The following is a 13,887-nucleotide window of genomic DNA, read 5'->3' on the forward strand; positions in this document are numbered from 1 at the left end:
CAATTAAAAGATCATTGGTCAACTTAAATATCTGGACTAATAATCAATGCTCACAGATTAGTTGTGCCAATATAATAAAAATAATAATACCACCAAAGTCAATTTAAACTTCTAGTGCTATATAATTATAAAATTATCAAGGGGATACTTTACAAAACTAGGTAAAATAATAATGAAATTCATTTAGAAAAACAAAAGATCTAGACTAATAAAGGAGATAATGAAAAGAATGGGAACAAATATGAAATAGCACTTCCAGTTCCTAAACTACATTTTAAAGCAACAGACATCAAAAAAGAGAGTGACAGATTAATAGAACTAACTAGACAAGGGAAAATCAGAATCAATGGAATTCACTCACTAATGTTTGATAAAAATAGAAAACATAAATCACCTAGAAAAAATTTCTTATTTGATGAAAACTGCTGGGAAAACTGGAAAGCATCTGGAGAAATTAGGCTTAGATTAATATCTTATATCACCTAGTATAAGAAAATGGTCAAATGGAAAAAATAGCCATATCAAATTTTTCTGATATGCATTTATTTTGTACATATGTATTTATGTGTATATATATATATCCATTTGTATGAAATAGCCATTTACCACATGACAAGTGGTCAAAGGATTTGAACAGTTCTCATAAGAAGTATTGCTCCTATAGATTTAAGATGGAAAGAGCCATCCACATCCAGAGAGAACTATGGATACTGAATAGGGATCAAAGCATAGTATTTTCACTTTTTTGATTGCTGTTGTTTGTTGCTTGTTTTTTATTTTTCTTTCTCCCGACTTTTTTTTTCTTTTGATCTGATTTTTCTTGCACAACATGATGAATATGGAAATATGTTTAAAAGAATTGCATACACGATTGCTTGCTATCTGAGGGGAAGGGAAAAGATGGAGAAAATTTGAAATACAAAGTTTTGCAAAGCTGCATGTTGAAAACTATCTTTGCATGTATTTGGAAAAATAAAACACTATTAAAAATATGAGGAAATATTACAAAATATTCAACAACATGAATACCACTCCAAATCACTAATAATAAGCAAATTGAAACAATCAAACCTTTACTTCACATCCTGCAAATTGCAAAAAGGATGAAAAATAACAATAGTCAATTTTGGAGGGATTATGGAATGATAAGCACACTAATATATTATTGGTGGAGTAGTGAAATTATGTAACTATTTTGGAAAGCAATTTAGAATTATGCTAACATATCTATGCTTTTTGAACCAAAGATTTCATTACTATGCTTATACTTGAAATAAGCCATCAATAAGAAAAAAGTTCCCAAATAGCAGCACTTTTTATAATAGGAGAGAATTTGAAACAAAGCAGATATCCATCAATTAGGGAATAGCTAATGAAATATCACCATGTCAGAAGTGATATATGTGATGAATAGAGAGAAGCATGGAAAAATCAACATAAACTGATGCAGAGTAAAGTAAGCATATTCAAGTAAACGATATACATAATAACTACCAAAATGTAAGTGGAAAGAACAAGTGCATACTAAAAAATCAAAAGTGAATATAGCAAAATTATGAAAACAAAGTATGAGTTAAATAAATAAATATGAGAGGAGACCCCAGTCCACCCCTTTGGAGGTGCACAAGTGTTGACACATTACATGTTTTCTGACTTCCTCAATGTATAAATCCAGTTGTGTTGGGTTTTTTTTTTTTCTCTTTTAAAAAATACTATTTGTTATATAGGATGCCTTTCTGAGGAGAAAGGGAGAGGAAATAACTATGATTAGATAAAAAATAACATATCAATAAAAGCTTTTTTAAAAAAAGATCATTGGTAACTGATAAAGTTGGAAGCTAAAATCCAAAGGAGTGAGCAGCAAGTAATAAAAAGAAAATGTAGATGACTTTTTTTCTAGGAGTTTGGCTTTGAAAGAGAAAAAGTTATAGAATGATAGCTTCAGAGGATCCAGTAAGAGCATTTTAAGGATATAACCAAATGTGTGTCCAAATTGCACTAAAAAAAACTTAGAAAGTAGAAGAGAGAGTGGAGATAGAAATAGCTATAAAATTGCAACAGTCTAAAGCCAAATGGTAGTTTCATGCTAATATCACTGATAGGAAGAGACAGGAGACAAAAATGCATTTGAGAATTGTTAGATAAATGAAATAAAAACAGGGTCTGATAAATGAGACATAAGAGGTAACTGAGAAGACAATCAAATACATCCATAAGGCTAATAAAATAAGTAAAAACTTCTCATTCTATAGAAAATTGATAACATTCTCCTTTTTGTTCAATATACCTGGAAGAAAGATAAGTGAAGTTTAGTCTTATGGTAGGTCTGATGAAGGCCAGAGGTTAAGATTTTAAATAATATTAAATTATCAGAGATAATGTTAATCACCAAATATTGACAGAAATAATTAATAATAAAGTAGAAGAATTTGTGGGAAACCGCTTTTTTTATTTTTTTTCACCAGGGACAAAGATCTAAAAAATATAAAACAGCTAAAATTCAATTGAAAATTTTCCTCTAAGACCACTGAAATAGATATATATAGTATAAAAATATGAAAGACATAGGGAATGGAAAGAAATAAAACCTTCCCAACTATACATTAAGTCTACGCCAATTCTATTCTTCACAGTAAGATTTCTCATTTAAAAGCTATTTAAAGTATCTGCTGAATAAGATAACTATATGAATATGTATATATATATTAGATTTAACATATATTTTAACATATTTAACATGTATTAGACTACTTGCCATCTAGGGTAGAGGAAGGGGAAAGGGGAAAATTTGGAACAGAAGGTTTTGCAAAGGTCAATGCTGAAAAATTACTCATGCATGTTTTGTAAATAAAAAGCTTTAATAAAATAAAAAAAAAAACTATACAAACACAAATAAAAATAAAGTATCTGCTGAAGCCAAATATTCAGAAATAAGGCATGTTTTTTAAAAAATACAATATGCTAAGAAGCAATGATTAAAGACTATTCAGTGCTTAAATTAACTGGATTTACAAAATAAATAGACTCTGCTCCCAGAAATTCTTAAGCATTGAAGACTAGATTTTTTATTCTATTAGAACTTATGTAGCCAATTCTAAAAATTAGCCTGCCACAAAACCTTTGCACATACTACAGCTCAAGCAGTTTTGCTGAATTTTAGTTTCAAAATTCTTAGGAAATCTGAACCGAAATTCCTGTCACCCACATTTTCCACACTGAAGTAAAACAACAAATTATATTCTGAAAAAACAATTACTAAAGATGTAGATCTTTTTTTTTTCTTTTACATTTAGTTATACACAACTCATACTATGTTTAACTTGAGAGTCCAACACACTATCTTCCTTTCCAATAACTTTAGCTTGTTTTGAAATTCAAGAATATCTCTAAAAAAGGATGCTAAGATTTTTTTTCTTGTAGGTTTGTTGTTTTTGTTTTTTTTTTTTTAATTAAGACAAGAAAACTGAAAAAGAGGAAGGAAAGACTTAAAGTAAGAGAATGCACATTGAACTTGGAGGCAAAAGACCTGGGCTCAAGGTACAACTATCACTTATAAAGCAATGGGAAGTCATTAGATTCAATTTCCTTTTAGCAAAATGCCCTACCTCCCCCATTATAGAAAGAGTTAAATGAGATCATTTAGGTAACGTTCCATATAATGTAGATTGCCATTACTATTTCAGTTATTATTGCCAATGATTCTGAAATAATAATGGAGACGAAAAAAAAAAAAAAAAAAAAACTAATGCTAGTGACTCCTCCTTTTCACAGTTCCCACCATTCTCCACTGATGAGAAAAACTGATTGAAGTGATTGAACACCATGAATTAAACTTTCTCTGAGAAAATAGTTTTAACCGAAGTGAGATATACATACACTCCAGTGAGAAGCCGTCTTTCTAGGGCTCCAATAAGCAGACGGATGAGGAGTTGCTGTCCTGCCAGTATTCTGGCAGAGAGGATACCATGCACTAAGAATTCCCGAATAAAGCCACCCTCACGTCCTACTGACCATTTGCTCACTTGCTTTAAGACAGAAATTGGAGCCTACCAAACACAGCCCTGAACGCAGGACTTTAACCCTCCACCCCTTATCTCCCCCAAAGTGGCTAGTCCCACAAAGGCAGAAGCCCAGGGGAAGAAATGGAAGTGAGAGCAGACAAGTAATCGCTGTAAATAAAGGCCTCGGGTCCCTTACCAAATTCTATCTCTTGATTCTGGGCAGACATAATCAAATAGCAGCAACAGCGTAAAGTCCCAGCAGCAAGAGAAGCAATGGAAGGTTAAATTAATAGCCCGCTTTCAGATCTAGCACTTCCTTCTTCCTCTCCTTTCCCATGTGTCATCAAACTACGCCCCCATTTCCACATTACCCTTTCCTCCCACCCACATTGGAGGCGGGGCATGGCAATTCTATCTTCTCCAAGAGGAAAACTTTAAAAACATAAATAACAACAAAACAAAACAAAACAAAACCCTAGCCGCCTTTTAAAGTAAAATCTATGGGTCACATAAATTTTCTTCTTTCAATTTCTTTGTAACTGTGTTTTTTTTGGTTGTGCAAGATCGATTTTACAAGAATTACTCTAGCACAAATAACCTATTTCTTAAGATTTTCCAGCTCCCTTCATCGGGATACACTAGCATTTGGTTTAAAGCTTCTGCTCAGAGCAAACAATCAAAACCACTAAAAAACAGTTTAAGTAGATAAAATGAGAGAGGAGGAGAGAGAGGGACGTCTTTACCAAAAGTTTCTTGCTTGGAATCTGTTTTGTTTTGTTTTGTTTTCCTAAGTTATCTGAGCATTCATTCCTTCCTTCAGTTTTCTCCTTCATTATCGAAAAGGACAGTGACATCAGGAAGGTGATGTCATCACTTACAAGTGAACTGGATTTAAGTGATTGAGGGGTAAGGAAAGTCACCAGCCTCTCATTCTCTCCTAGGAAGACAGGGGACAAGTGGCATAATATAGATCAGGACAACTAAAGATTGCTCCCCAGTACAATGGAAAGCATTGGTAGGGTAGCTACCATAGGCCGTGTCTAAAACTGTGGTTCCGGAACAGTATGGAGTGTCTTAGCTAAACATGAGGGTCTCAAAATTATGATTTATTATCAATAAATGTTTAATAGACTTATTTATGTACTGGGGTCACACAAAAATATCTGGGAGAAAAGGGATCACCCAGTGGAAAAAAGTTTAAGAAGCTTTGCAGGATAGTGGATAGATTGCTGCACATGAAACCAGGATGGGTCTGGGTTTGGATTCTGACTCAGTCTCTTATTAGATGTTTGGGCCTAGGGGCAGCAGGAGGACCAGAGTTCAAATCTGGTCTCAGACACTTAACATTTCTTAGCTGTGTGACCCTGGGCAAGTCACTTAACCCCAGCCTGGGGGGGGGGGGGAAGATGTTTGATCCTGGCAAGTTATTTGGCCTATTTTCCTCATCTGTAAAGGAGTGATAATACCTCCTCCTCATTTGATTATTATAGGCACTTTGCAAATCTTTAAAATATATATATATATGTATATATATATATATAAAACATATATATAATATATAAATGCTATTCATTTTTATTATAATAATAATACATAATCATACACAAATGTGGGGGAAATTTCCTTATATTATTTAACAGAAGGATGATACAATACTATGTATAAATTTTCATTAGTGATTATATATAGCTTTTTCTCTCCTCACTCTGAACAAAGGATAAAAAACTATAGAAAGACCAAAGACACTGGGTTTACAGATATCATGGAAACATTACATATATCACTGAATGCAATCTTCATACCCACCATGTGAATTAAAGGGAAAATATTGTTTGTTTGCTGAGGCAATTGGGGTTAAATAATTTGCCCAGGGTCCCATAGCCAGGAAGTATTAAGTGTCTGAAGCAAATTTTAACTCAGGTCCTCCTAACTTCAGGTCTGGTGCTCTATCCACTACACCAACTAGCTGCCCCCCAAATATTAGTATTTAGAGAAAGCTAAAAGGTTTGTTTTGACAAATGAGTAGAATATATCAATGGACCCTCCATTTGGAAGATATCTAGTAGACAGTTGTAAAAGTAGGTCTGGGGTTAAGAAGAATGGTCAGGATTGGAAATATAAATTTGAGCCTTTTTCAAAAGAAGTGACAATTTAAAGGCATAGAAGTAGATTAGGTCACTATGGAAAAAATGTAAAGTAGAAGAGTACTGACAACACTACCTTAGGGATTGTCCTCTTTCAAGGGATAAAAAAAGGAAGATCATCTTGGGAGTAGAGTGGAGGAATAGCTAGAAAGATAAGGGATCAAGAAAAGTGTCATGTTAAAAAGGTATGGCAAATATACAAAAAAAAAAAAAAAAAAAAAAAAAAAAAAAGTTAAGGAAGGACCATACTACTAAGAAAAGATAATTGGGGGCCAAAAATAACTTTTAAGATGGGATTTTGTGGAAAGCAATTAAATAGAAAGCAATGGAAGATTTGAGTGAAAGGAAAGGGAGGAATGCAATAGTTTAATGAAGTAGAATATTCAAGAGAAGGTTTTTGCAGGGATGAATGTATTTCATCATATCTAATACCTATTCACCAATATTTATGATATACATTCTACATGCCAAATATGTTTCTAAGTGCTGGGGAATACAAAGACAAAAAATGAAACAATTCCAGCCTTCAAAAATTTATCTTCTATTGGAGTTAAAAGCACACACACACACATATATATATATGTATGTGTATATAAATACATACATACATAGGAAGAGAGGCCAACAGACAGACAGGAAGACAGAAAGGGAGAAAGAGAGACAGACAGAGACAGAGACAAGAAAGGAGAGGGAAAGAGAGGGAAGAAGACAGAGAGAAAGAGAGATAGAGACAGTAATAGACAGAGCAAGAGAAAACTGCATATGTGAAATATGTTAAATTATTATTTCCCTCTCTGTTGATTGTTAGTCTTTGGTAATGTGTATATGTTAAAATTAACCAAATTCAGAAAAAAACATATAACCATCTAATTAAGATAGAACCTCTTATGCATAACCATCAGTTTTCTTAAAATATATTTGTTTCTTGGAGTGCCATATTTATTTCTATGCTGGATTCCTCTATCTCCTTTTGTCTGTTTATGTATTTGTGCACACCTTCCTAATCCCATTCAGCCCTCAAAAGCTAATGCCCACTGGAGAAAGTTGCATTAGATCTACTATAAAAAGAAAGAAAAAAAAAAAAGAAAAGAAAAAAAGATATTTTTAAAAACTCTACTACAAATTTATGTTTCCTAATGGCAACTGAATCCTCCACTCTTCCATTCCAAACCTATTTGTGTGTCTTTAAATCATCAATACCAAGTTCCTTCAGTCATTCTCCTCACTAGTTTTCAATTTCATTTCTCCATAGCTTTTCCACTACTACCAACAAACACAGCTAAATCTCCCCCATTCTTAAAAAACCTTAGATGATATATCTAGGTAATTTTGCAGAAAATATGCATATATAATATTCTATATGAATACATAGAGTATCATGTGTATATAGATAGATAGATATGTATATCTAGATAGATAGATAGATGAGACAAACAGAAAGACACACTTAGAGAGTACACATATATTCTTTTCTAATGAGAGTTGTTTAAGAATGTCAATGTTGGAAGTCATAAGTTGTATTGAAATTGTATCTTGTTCTGGTTCCTCTGCCACCATGTTCCCTTCTAAGTCAGTATAACAAGTAAGTTTCAAAGTAGCCAGTATAAAGTAACAATATCAGGAAATAAGATTGTAAAGAGGAATGTTGAAGTAATATAGACTGTCACAAAGGTTCAAAAATCATATCTTATTCAGAAGTGCATTCAGTTCTGGAAAGTCTGGCTAGGAATAAAGTGTCTCATTGGAGAAAGTAGGTTTCTGTGATTGGATGTATGTAAGCAAAAGGCAAGGTAAGAAGGCAATGAGTACAGATTAAGCACTTAGCCATGGATCAGGTACTATGCTAACTACTAGGAATATAACCATATGCAAAAGATGACCCATTCCCAATGGTAGGGAAGAACTACAGAAAACTAGAAGTAAAGCCAGAATGGGAATAAAGGTTAGCTGGTCTGAGCCTGTCCCCAAAACAGGGCCTCCAGGAGGAAATCATTAAGGACCTTAACAGTGAGAAGGCCAAAGGAACACTTTGGTTTCTCAGGATAAAGAGACTTGAGGAAAATTCCAGAGTAAGATAATCTCCAAGACATGATGCCAAAGTATAGAAAATGAGAATCAAAGTAAAAGAGAAAGTTTTGAGTTCAACTTTTGAGGTGTGGATAAAGAGAATTAATAGAGCTCAAAGCATGTGCCTTTGACTTTGACAGTAAATAGTAAGGTTCATTTAGTGAAATATAATTTTGACACTGGTTGGGGACTTGAACAATTATTGTGGAAAAGATGATGTGTTCAATTTAAAGTTCTGATTAGTGAGTCCTTGGCCTGGATCACCATTTCATCAGATGCTCAAGTCATGCTCTTCTCCTCACTCTTCAGACTTCTCCTTCCTCCTACTTTCCCTGCATCATGTGAAGACCACTTCTCTCCATATCTTTGAATTGCTTTTTGTTGTCTTTCTCCATTAGAATATGTTTGTTGAGGGTAAGGGCTTTTTTTTTTTGGCTTATATTTGTAGGCCCAGAACTGAGCATAGTATCTGGCACATAGCAATACTTGATATAGATATAGAGATAGTGATACAGATGTGTATTTCCCTATATCCATTCCTCATATATATATTTAATTTCCTATCTTTATTTTCCAGATAACGAATAGATCAGGATTGGAAAGGAACTTGGAGATCTTGTCTAACACTTGATTTTACAGATGAGGAAGCCTAAATCCAAAAAAGTGGTGACTTACTTAATGTTGCATGGCTACAGGGCTCAGAGCAGAATTGAAAATATCTTAAGGAAAAAAGAAGAGAGTTTGAAGGTGATTAGGGCAGAGGAAAGAGATTAAGCATATATAGAACACTTAACTATGTGCCAAATACTTTACTATGTGCTTTTTATAAATATTAATATTAGGTCCTTAAAACCCTGTAAGGTAGATGCTATTATTATCCCTATTTTATAGCTGAGGAAACTGAGGCAGAGAGGTTAAGTGATTTGCCCAAGACCTGAGTTGAGACTTGGCCTCAGACACTGTACAGAAGTGTCTGAGGCCAAGTCTCAACTCAGGTCTTTCTAGCTCTAACACTCTATCTTCTGGGCTACCAGCTACCTCTGACTTGTAGCAAATTGTTTTTTCTTTAAACCATATTCATGCAGACTTTATACATATGGAGTGAAAAATATTATGCATGACTGTACCAAACAAGATAGCTAAGAGCCTTAGAAATTATTGGCTGAGAAATCTGAAGAGAAGCCCGATGGACAAGTTCAAGTCCGTAAGCATTTACTTATCATTTACTGTGTGACAAAGACCATACTAGGTGCTGAATATTCATAAAAAGGTAAAAAGTCTTAGCCCTCTAGAAGTTCACAATCTATCAAGAAGATAACATGCAGATAAGTAAGTACAAACTATAGCAGACAGGATAAAATGGAGATAATCTCAGAGGGGAGATACTAGCATTAAAAGAGATCAGAAATTGCACCTTTTTTAAAAAACAGGATTTAAGCTGCCAGTGGAAGGAAATAATTGAAGACAAGGAAGGCAGGAGGCAGAGATGAGGAGAGAAGACATTTCAGGCATGAAGTTCAGCTAGTAAAACTTACTGCTGGGGGTCAAAATGTTGTGAGCAAGGATTCCAGTATCACTAGAATGTAGAATTTATGAAGGGGAATAAAGTGCAAGAAGACTGATTAGAAAGGAAACAAAAGTAAAATAAATCTCATGATTACCTTAATGGATGCAGAAAAAGCTTTTGACAATACAATACTTATTAGAGCATAGGAATAAATGAAGCTTTTTTTATTATTATTGTTAAAGCTTTTTTATTTCCAAATGGGTAAATTTTTCAACATTGACCCTTGCAAAACTTTCTGTTTCAAATTTTCCCCTTTCCTCCCACCCCCTTCCCTAGATGGCAGGTAGTCTAATACATGTTAGATATGTTAAAATATGTTAGATCCAATATATGTATACATATTTATAGTTATCTTGCGCACGCGCGCGCACACACACACACACACACACACACACACACACAAAATTGGATCTAATTTAAAAAACAAAACCAAAAAAAGAAAAAAAAAAAAAACCTGAGGAAAACAAAATGGAAAGTGTGAAAATGCTATGTTGGGGTCCAAATTCAGTTCCCACAGTGTATGGGATGGATTGGGTGTAGATGGATTTCTTCATCACTGAACAATTGATACAGATTTGAATTATCTCATTGTTGAAGAGAGCCAACAACCAAGTTCACCAGAATTGATCATCATATGAAGCTTTTTTTAAAAAATGGTAAGTAGTACTCATCTAAAACTATCTGCAAGCTTTATCTATAATGATATGCCAGAAGCCTTCCCAATCGAATAAGAGATGAAGCAAAGATGCTTATCACCACTAATATTCAACAGTGATAGCAATAAGAGAAGAAAATTGAAGGAATTAGAATAGACAATAAGGAAATAGAACTATGAATCACTCTTTGCAGACGTAATCCTGGGAGAATCCTAGAGACTCTACTAAAAATAGCTGAAATAATTAACAATCTTAGCAAAGTTGCAGGTTCTAAGATAAATCCACATAAATCATCAGCATGCTTATGTATTACCAACACTATCCAGCAGCAAGAAATAGAAAGTCCATTTAAAACCATAGACAATACAAAATACTTGAGAGTCTACCTGCCAAGACAAACCCAAGAACTATATGAAAGCAATTTTAAAACTTTTTTCATATTAATAAAGTCAAATCTGTACTGGAAAAATATGAATTGCTCATGAGTAGGTCAAGCTACCTAATTTATTTATTCAGTGCCATATCAAGCTACCAAAAATTATTTTATAGAGCTAAAAAAATTAATAAAATTCAACTGGAAGAACAAAAGTTCAAGTATACTGAGGGAATTATTGGGAAGAAAAACATGAAGTGTCCTACCTAGCTATCAGTAATCATTAAAACTATTTGTTATTGGCTAAAAGATAAAGTGGTGGATCATGGAATAGATGAAGTACACAGTACAGTCAGTAATGACCATATTAATATAGTGTTTAATAAATGCAATGATTACTGTTTTGGGGATAAGAACTCATTTGACAAAAATTATAGGGAAGACTGGAAAGTAGAAACTAGCCATAGATAGACTTTCTCACGCCATCTACTAAGATAAGGTCAAATGGGTACATGTTTTTAAACATAAAGGGTGGTATCACAAGTAACTTAGGGGAACATAGAGTAGTTTATCTGTCAGAAATATGGATAAGAATTTATGACCAAATAAGAGCAAGAGAGCATTACAAGATATAAAATGAATAATTCTGATGATATTAGAAGGATTTTACAGACAAAACCAATGCAACCAAAATTAGAAGGAAAGCAAAATCTGTAGGGAGAGGTAGAATTTCACATAAATTGTCTCTGTCAAAGACCTCATTTTATAAAAAGAAATGTCAAATTTATAAGAACAAAAGTCATTCCATAATTAGTAAATGGCCAAAGAATATGTACATGAAGTTTTCAGATGAAGAAATCAAAGCTATCTATAGTAATATGAAAAAAAAAAAAAAACAATTAAAGAAATACAAATGCTAAGTTATACTTCACAGCTACCAGATTGACTCATATTATAAAAAAGGAAAATGGTAAATGTTGGAGGGAATGTGGGAAAACTGGGACACTAAAGCACTTGGTAGAGTTGTGAAATGATCCAATCATTCAGGAAAACAATATGGAAGTATGCCCAAAAAACAAGCAAACTGTGCATATCCTTTCCAAAGAGATTATACAAATGAAAAAGGAGTCACATGTACAAAAATATTTATAGTAACTCTTTTTGTGGTGGCAAAGAACTGGAAACTAAGGGAATGTCCATCAAACTGAGGAACAATAGAACAAATGATGGTATATGATTGTGATGTAATTGTAAGCAATGAAAGGATTTTAGAAAGGACTTACACAAATAGAAAAAGTGAATTAGAATCAAAACACTGTATATAACAGCAATATTGTATAACAACCAACTAATAATGACCTAGCTATTCTCAGCAAAACAAAGATTTAGGACAAATCTGAGACATGTGAAAAAATGCTATTTCCAAAGAAAGAACTGAGGGAGTCTGAATGCAGATTAAAATATGTTTTATTGTTTTTTGGTTTCTTTTCTTTTACAATGCAACTAATATAAAAATGTTTTGTGATTACATACATATAAGTATATCAAATTATTTGCCATCTTATGAAAAGGGTAGGGGAAGAAAGGAAAGAATTTGGAATTCAAAATTTAAAAAAGCAAATGTTAAAAATTGTTTTTGCATGTAAGTGAAAAAAAATCATAAAAAAAGAAAAACCCCAGAGAAGTAGCAAAGAAATTGAGATGCTAGCTTCAATAACTTAACTGGAAATAAAATAAAAATTAAAAAATAATAAAAGGACAACTTATAAAGGCCTTTAAAAGTCAAAGAGGAGATTTTATATATGATCCAGGACATAATAGGAAGCCACTGTAGTCTGATCAGATCAAAAGACAAAGTTGAAGTGACAACAGGCAAGCCGTACCTGGTTTTTCATCATTTTCTCCAACTTTTTTCAAATTCCAGAAACTTATCAAAGCAAAGGCACAAAAGGGGGGAAAAAAAAGTGAATTATACAGTAACATCATATACAGATATTACATAAAGATCTCCAGTGAAAACAAACTACTTTTCAATCCAGCTAAATCCACTTTTGGACAACTCTGAACATTGAGATGTTTTTCTTTACATCAAACTAAAATTCCTTTGATTTTTATTCATGGCTTCTCTGCAGCAAGGCAGCAAGTCTTACACATGACAGACCTTCTAATATTTGAATATAAATGTCACCCCTAAGCCTTCTGTTTACCAGATTATAACTCTGGAGGTCCCACAATTAATCCTTATATAGTTGCAGTCAACTTGGAAGTCTCTTATAGAACAATTTACAAGTCTGTACTAACATTCTACCAATAGCATTGCACAGATCAAGGATAGGAAGGAAAGTAAACATTATTTAAGATACAGTAAGATGTCAAAAGTAAGGTAATACTGAACTCAATTGAGACTTAATAGAAATATCATATTGGGTTCAAAATTGATTTTCTTAAGTACAAAATAGGAGTTTTGAAGCTTAATTAAGAAATCATTTGATTTCCCACCCCTTAACTAATGATTTCACTGAGTCTTGGAGAAATGATTGGAAGGAAAAGACTGTGTGGAAACTCCCTGGAGGCAAGAGAATCACTGAGCCCTAAAAAGTTAACTATATCAGACTAACCAGTCACAAAAGCTACATCTGGAAGCAGTCTTACTACATCTGAGGCTAGCCCCTAACTGCCTCTGTGTATCTCAAATTTCCATTTCATCTGTAAAATGAGATTGTATTAGGCAACACCTGAGATCCCCTCCAAATCTAAATCTGTGTGTAGTAGGAAAAAAAAGTTACAATCTTAAAACTGCATAAAAAACATAATGCTCAGACTGGTAAGCAAAATCCATGAATTCTGCCCTAGTCAGCTCTCTAAAGCGCTATGCTCATTCTTATGATACTGACAACGAAGAGCCCGTCCAAAATTGGGTGACAAGGGTGCCAAAGGGCCTCAACATACCACATGAGATTATATTGAAGGAACTGGTAATGTTTTTCCTAGAAGACTTTTTTTGCTTATTCTACATAATAGAACCAAAATTTATGGATAAAAATGAAGAAGCAAACAAGTACACTGCTTACCTGTGATC

The 13,887-nt window shown here is 33.3% G+C and overlaps 1 protein-coding gene across 1 annotated transcript in view; it reads right to left on the reverse strand.

Moving 5' to 3' along the window:
- DERA (deoxyribose-phosphate aldolase) overlaps nucleotides 1-4,350 on the reverse strand; it is a 106,237-nt gene extending 101,887 nt beyond the window's left edge. Inside the window, exon 1 of the mRNA XM_074268955.1 lies at nucleotides 4,198-4,350. Within this exon, the coding sequence (XP_074125056.1) occupies nucleotides 4,198-4,228 (31 nt within the window). The 5' untranslated portion in view covers nucleotides 4,229-4,350. The remainder of the gene's footprint in view (nucleotides 1-4,197) is intronic.
- Between the last annotated feature and the right edge of the window lie 9,537 nt (nucleotides 4,351-13,887).

This window comes from Sminthopsis crassicaudata, chromosome 5 (genome assembly GCF_048593235.1).
Source record: "Sminthopsis crassicaudata isolate SCR6 chromosome 5, ASM4859323v1, whole genome shotgun sequence".
In the NCBI taxonomy this organism is placed as follows: Eukaryota; Metazoa; Chordata; class Mammalia; order Dasyuromorphia; family Dasyuridae; genus Sminthopsis; species Sminthopsis crassicaudata.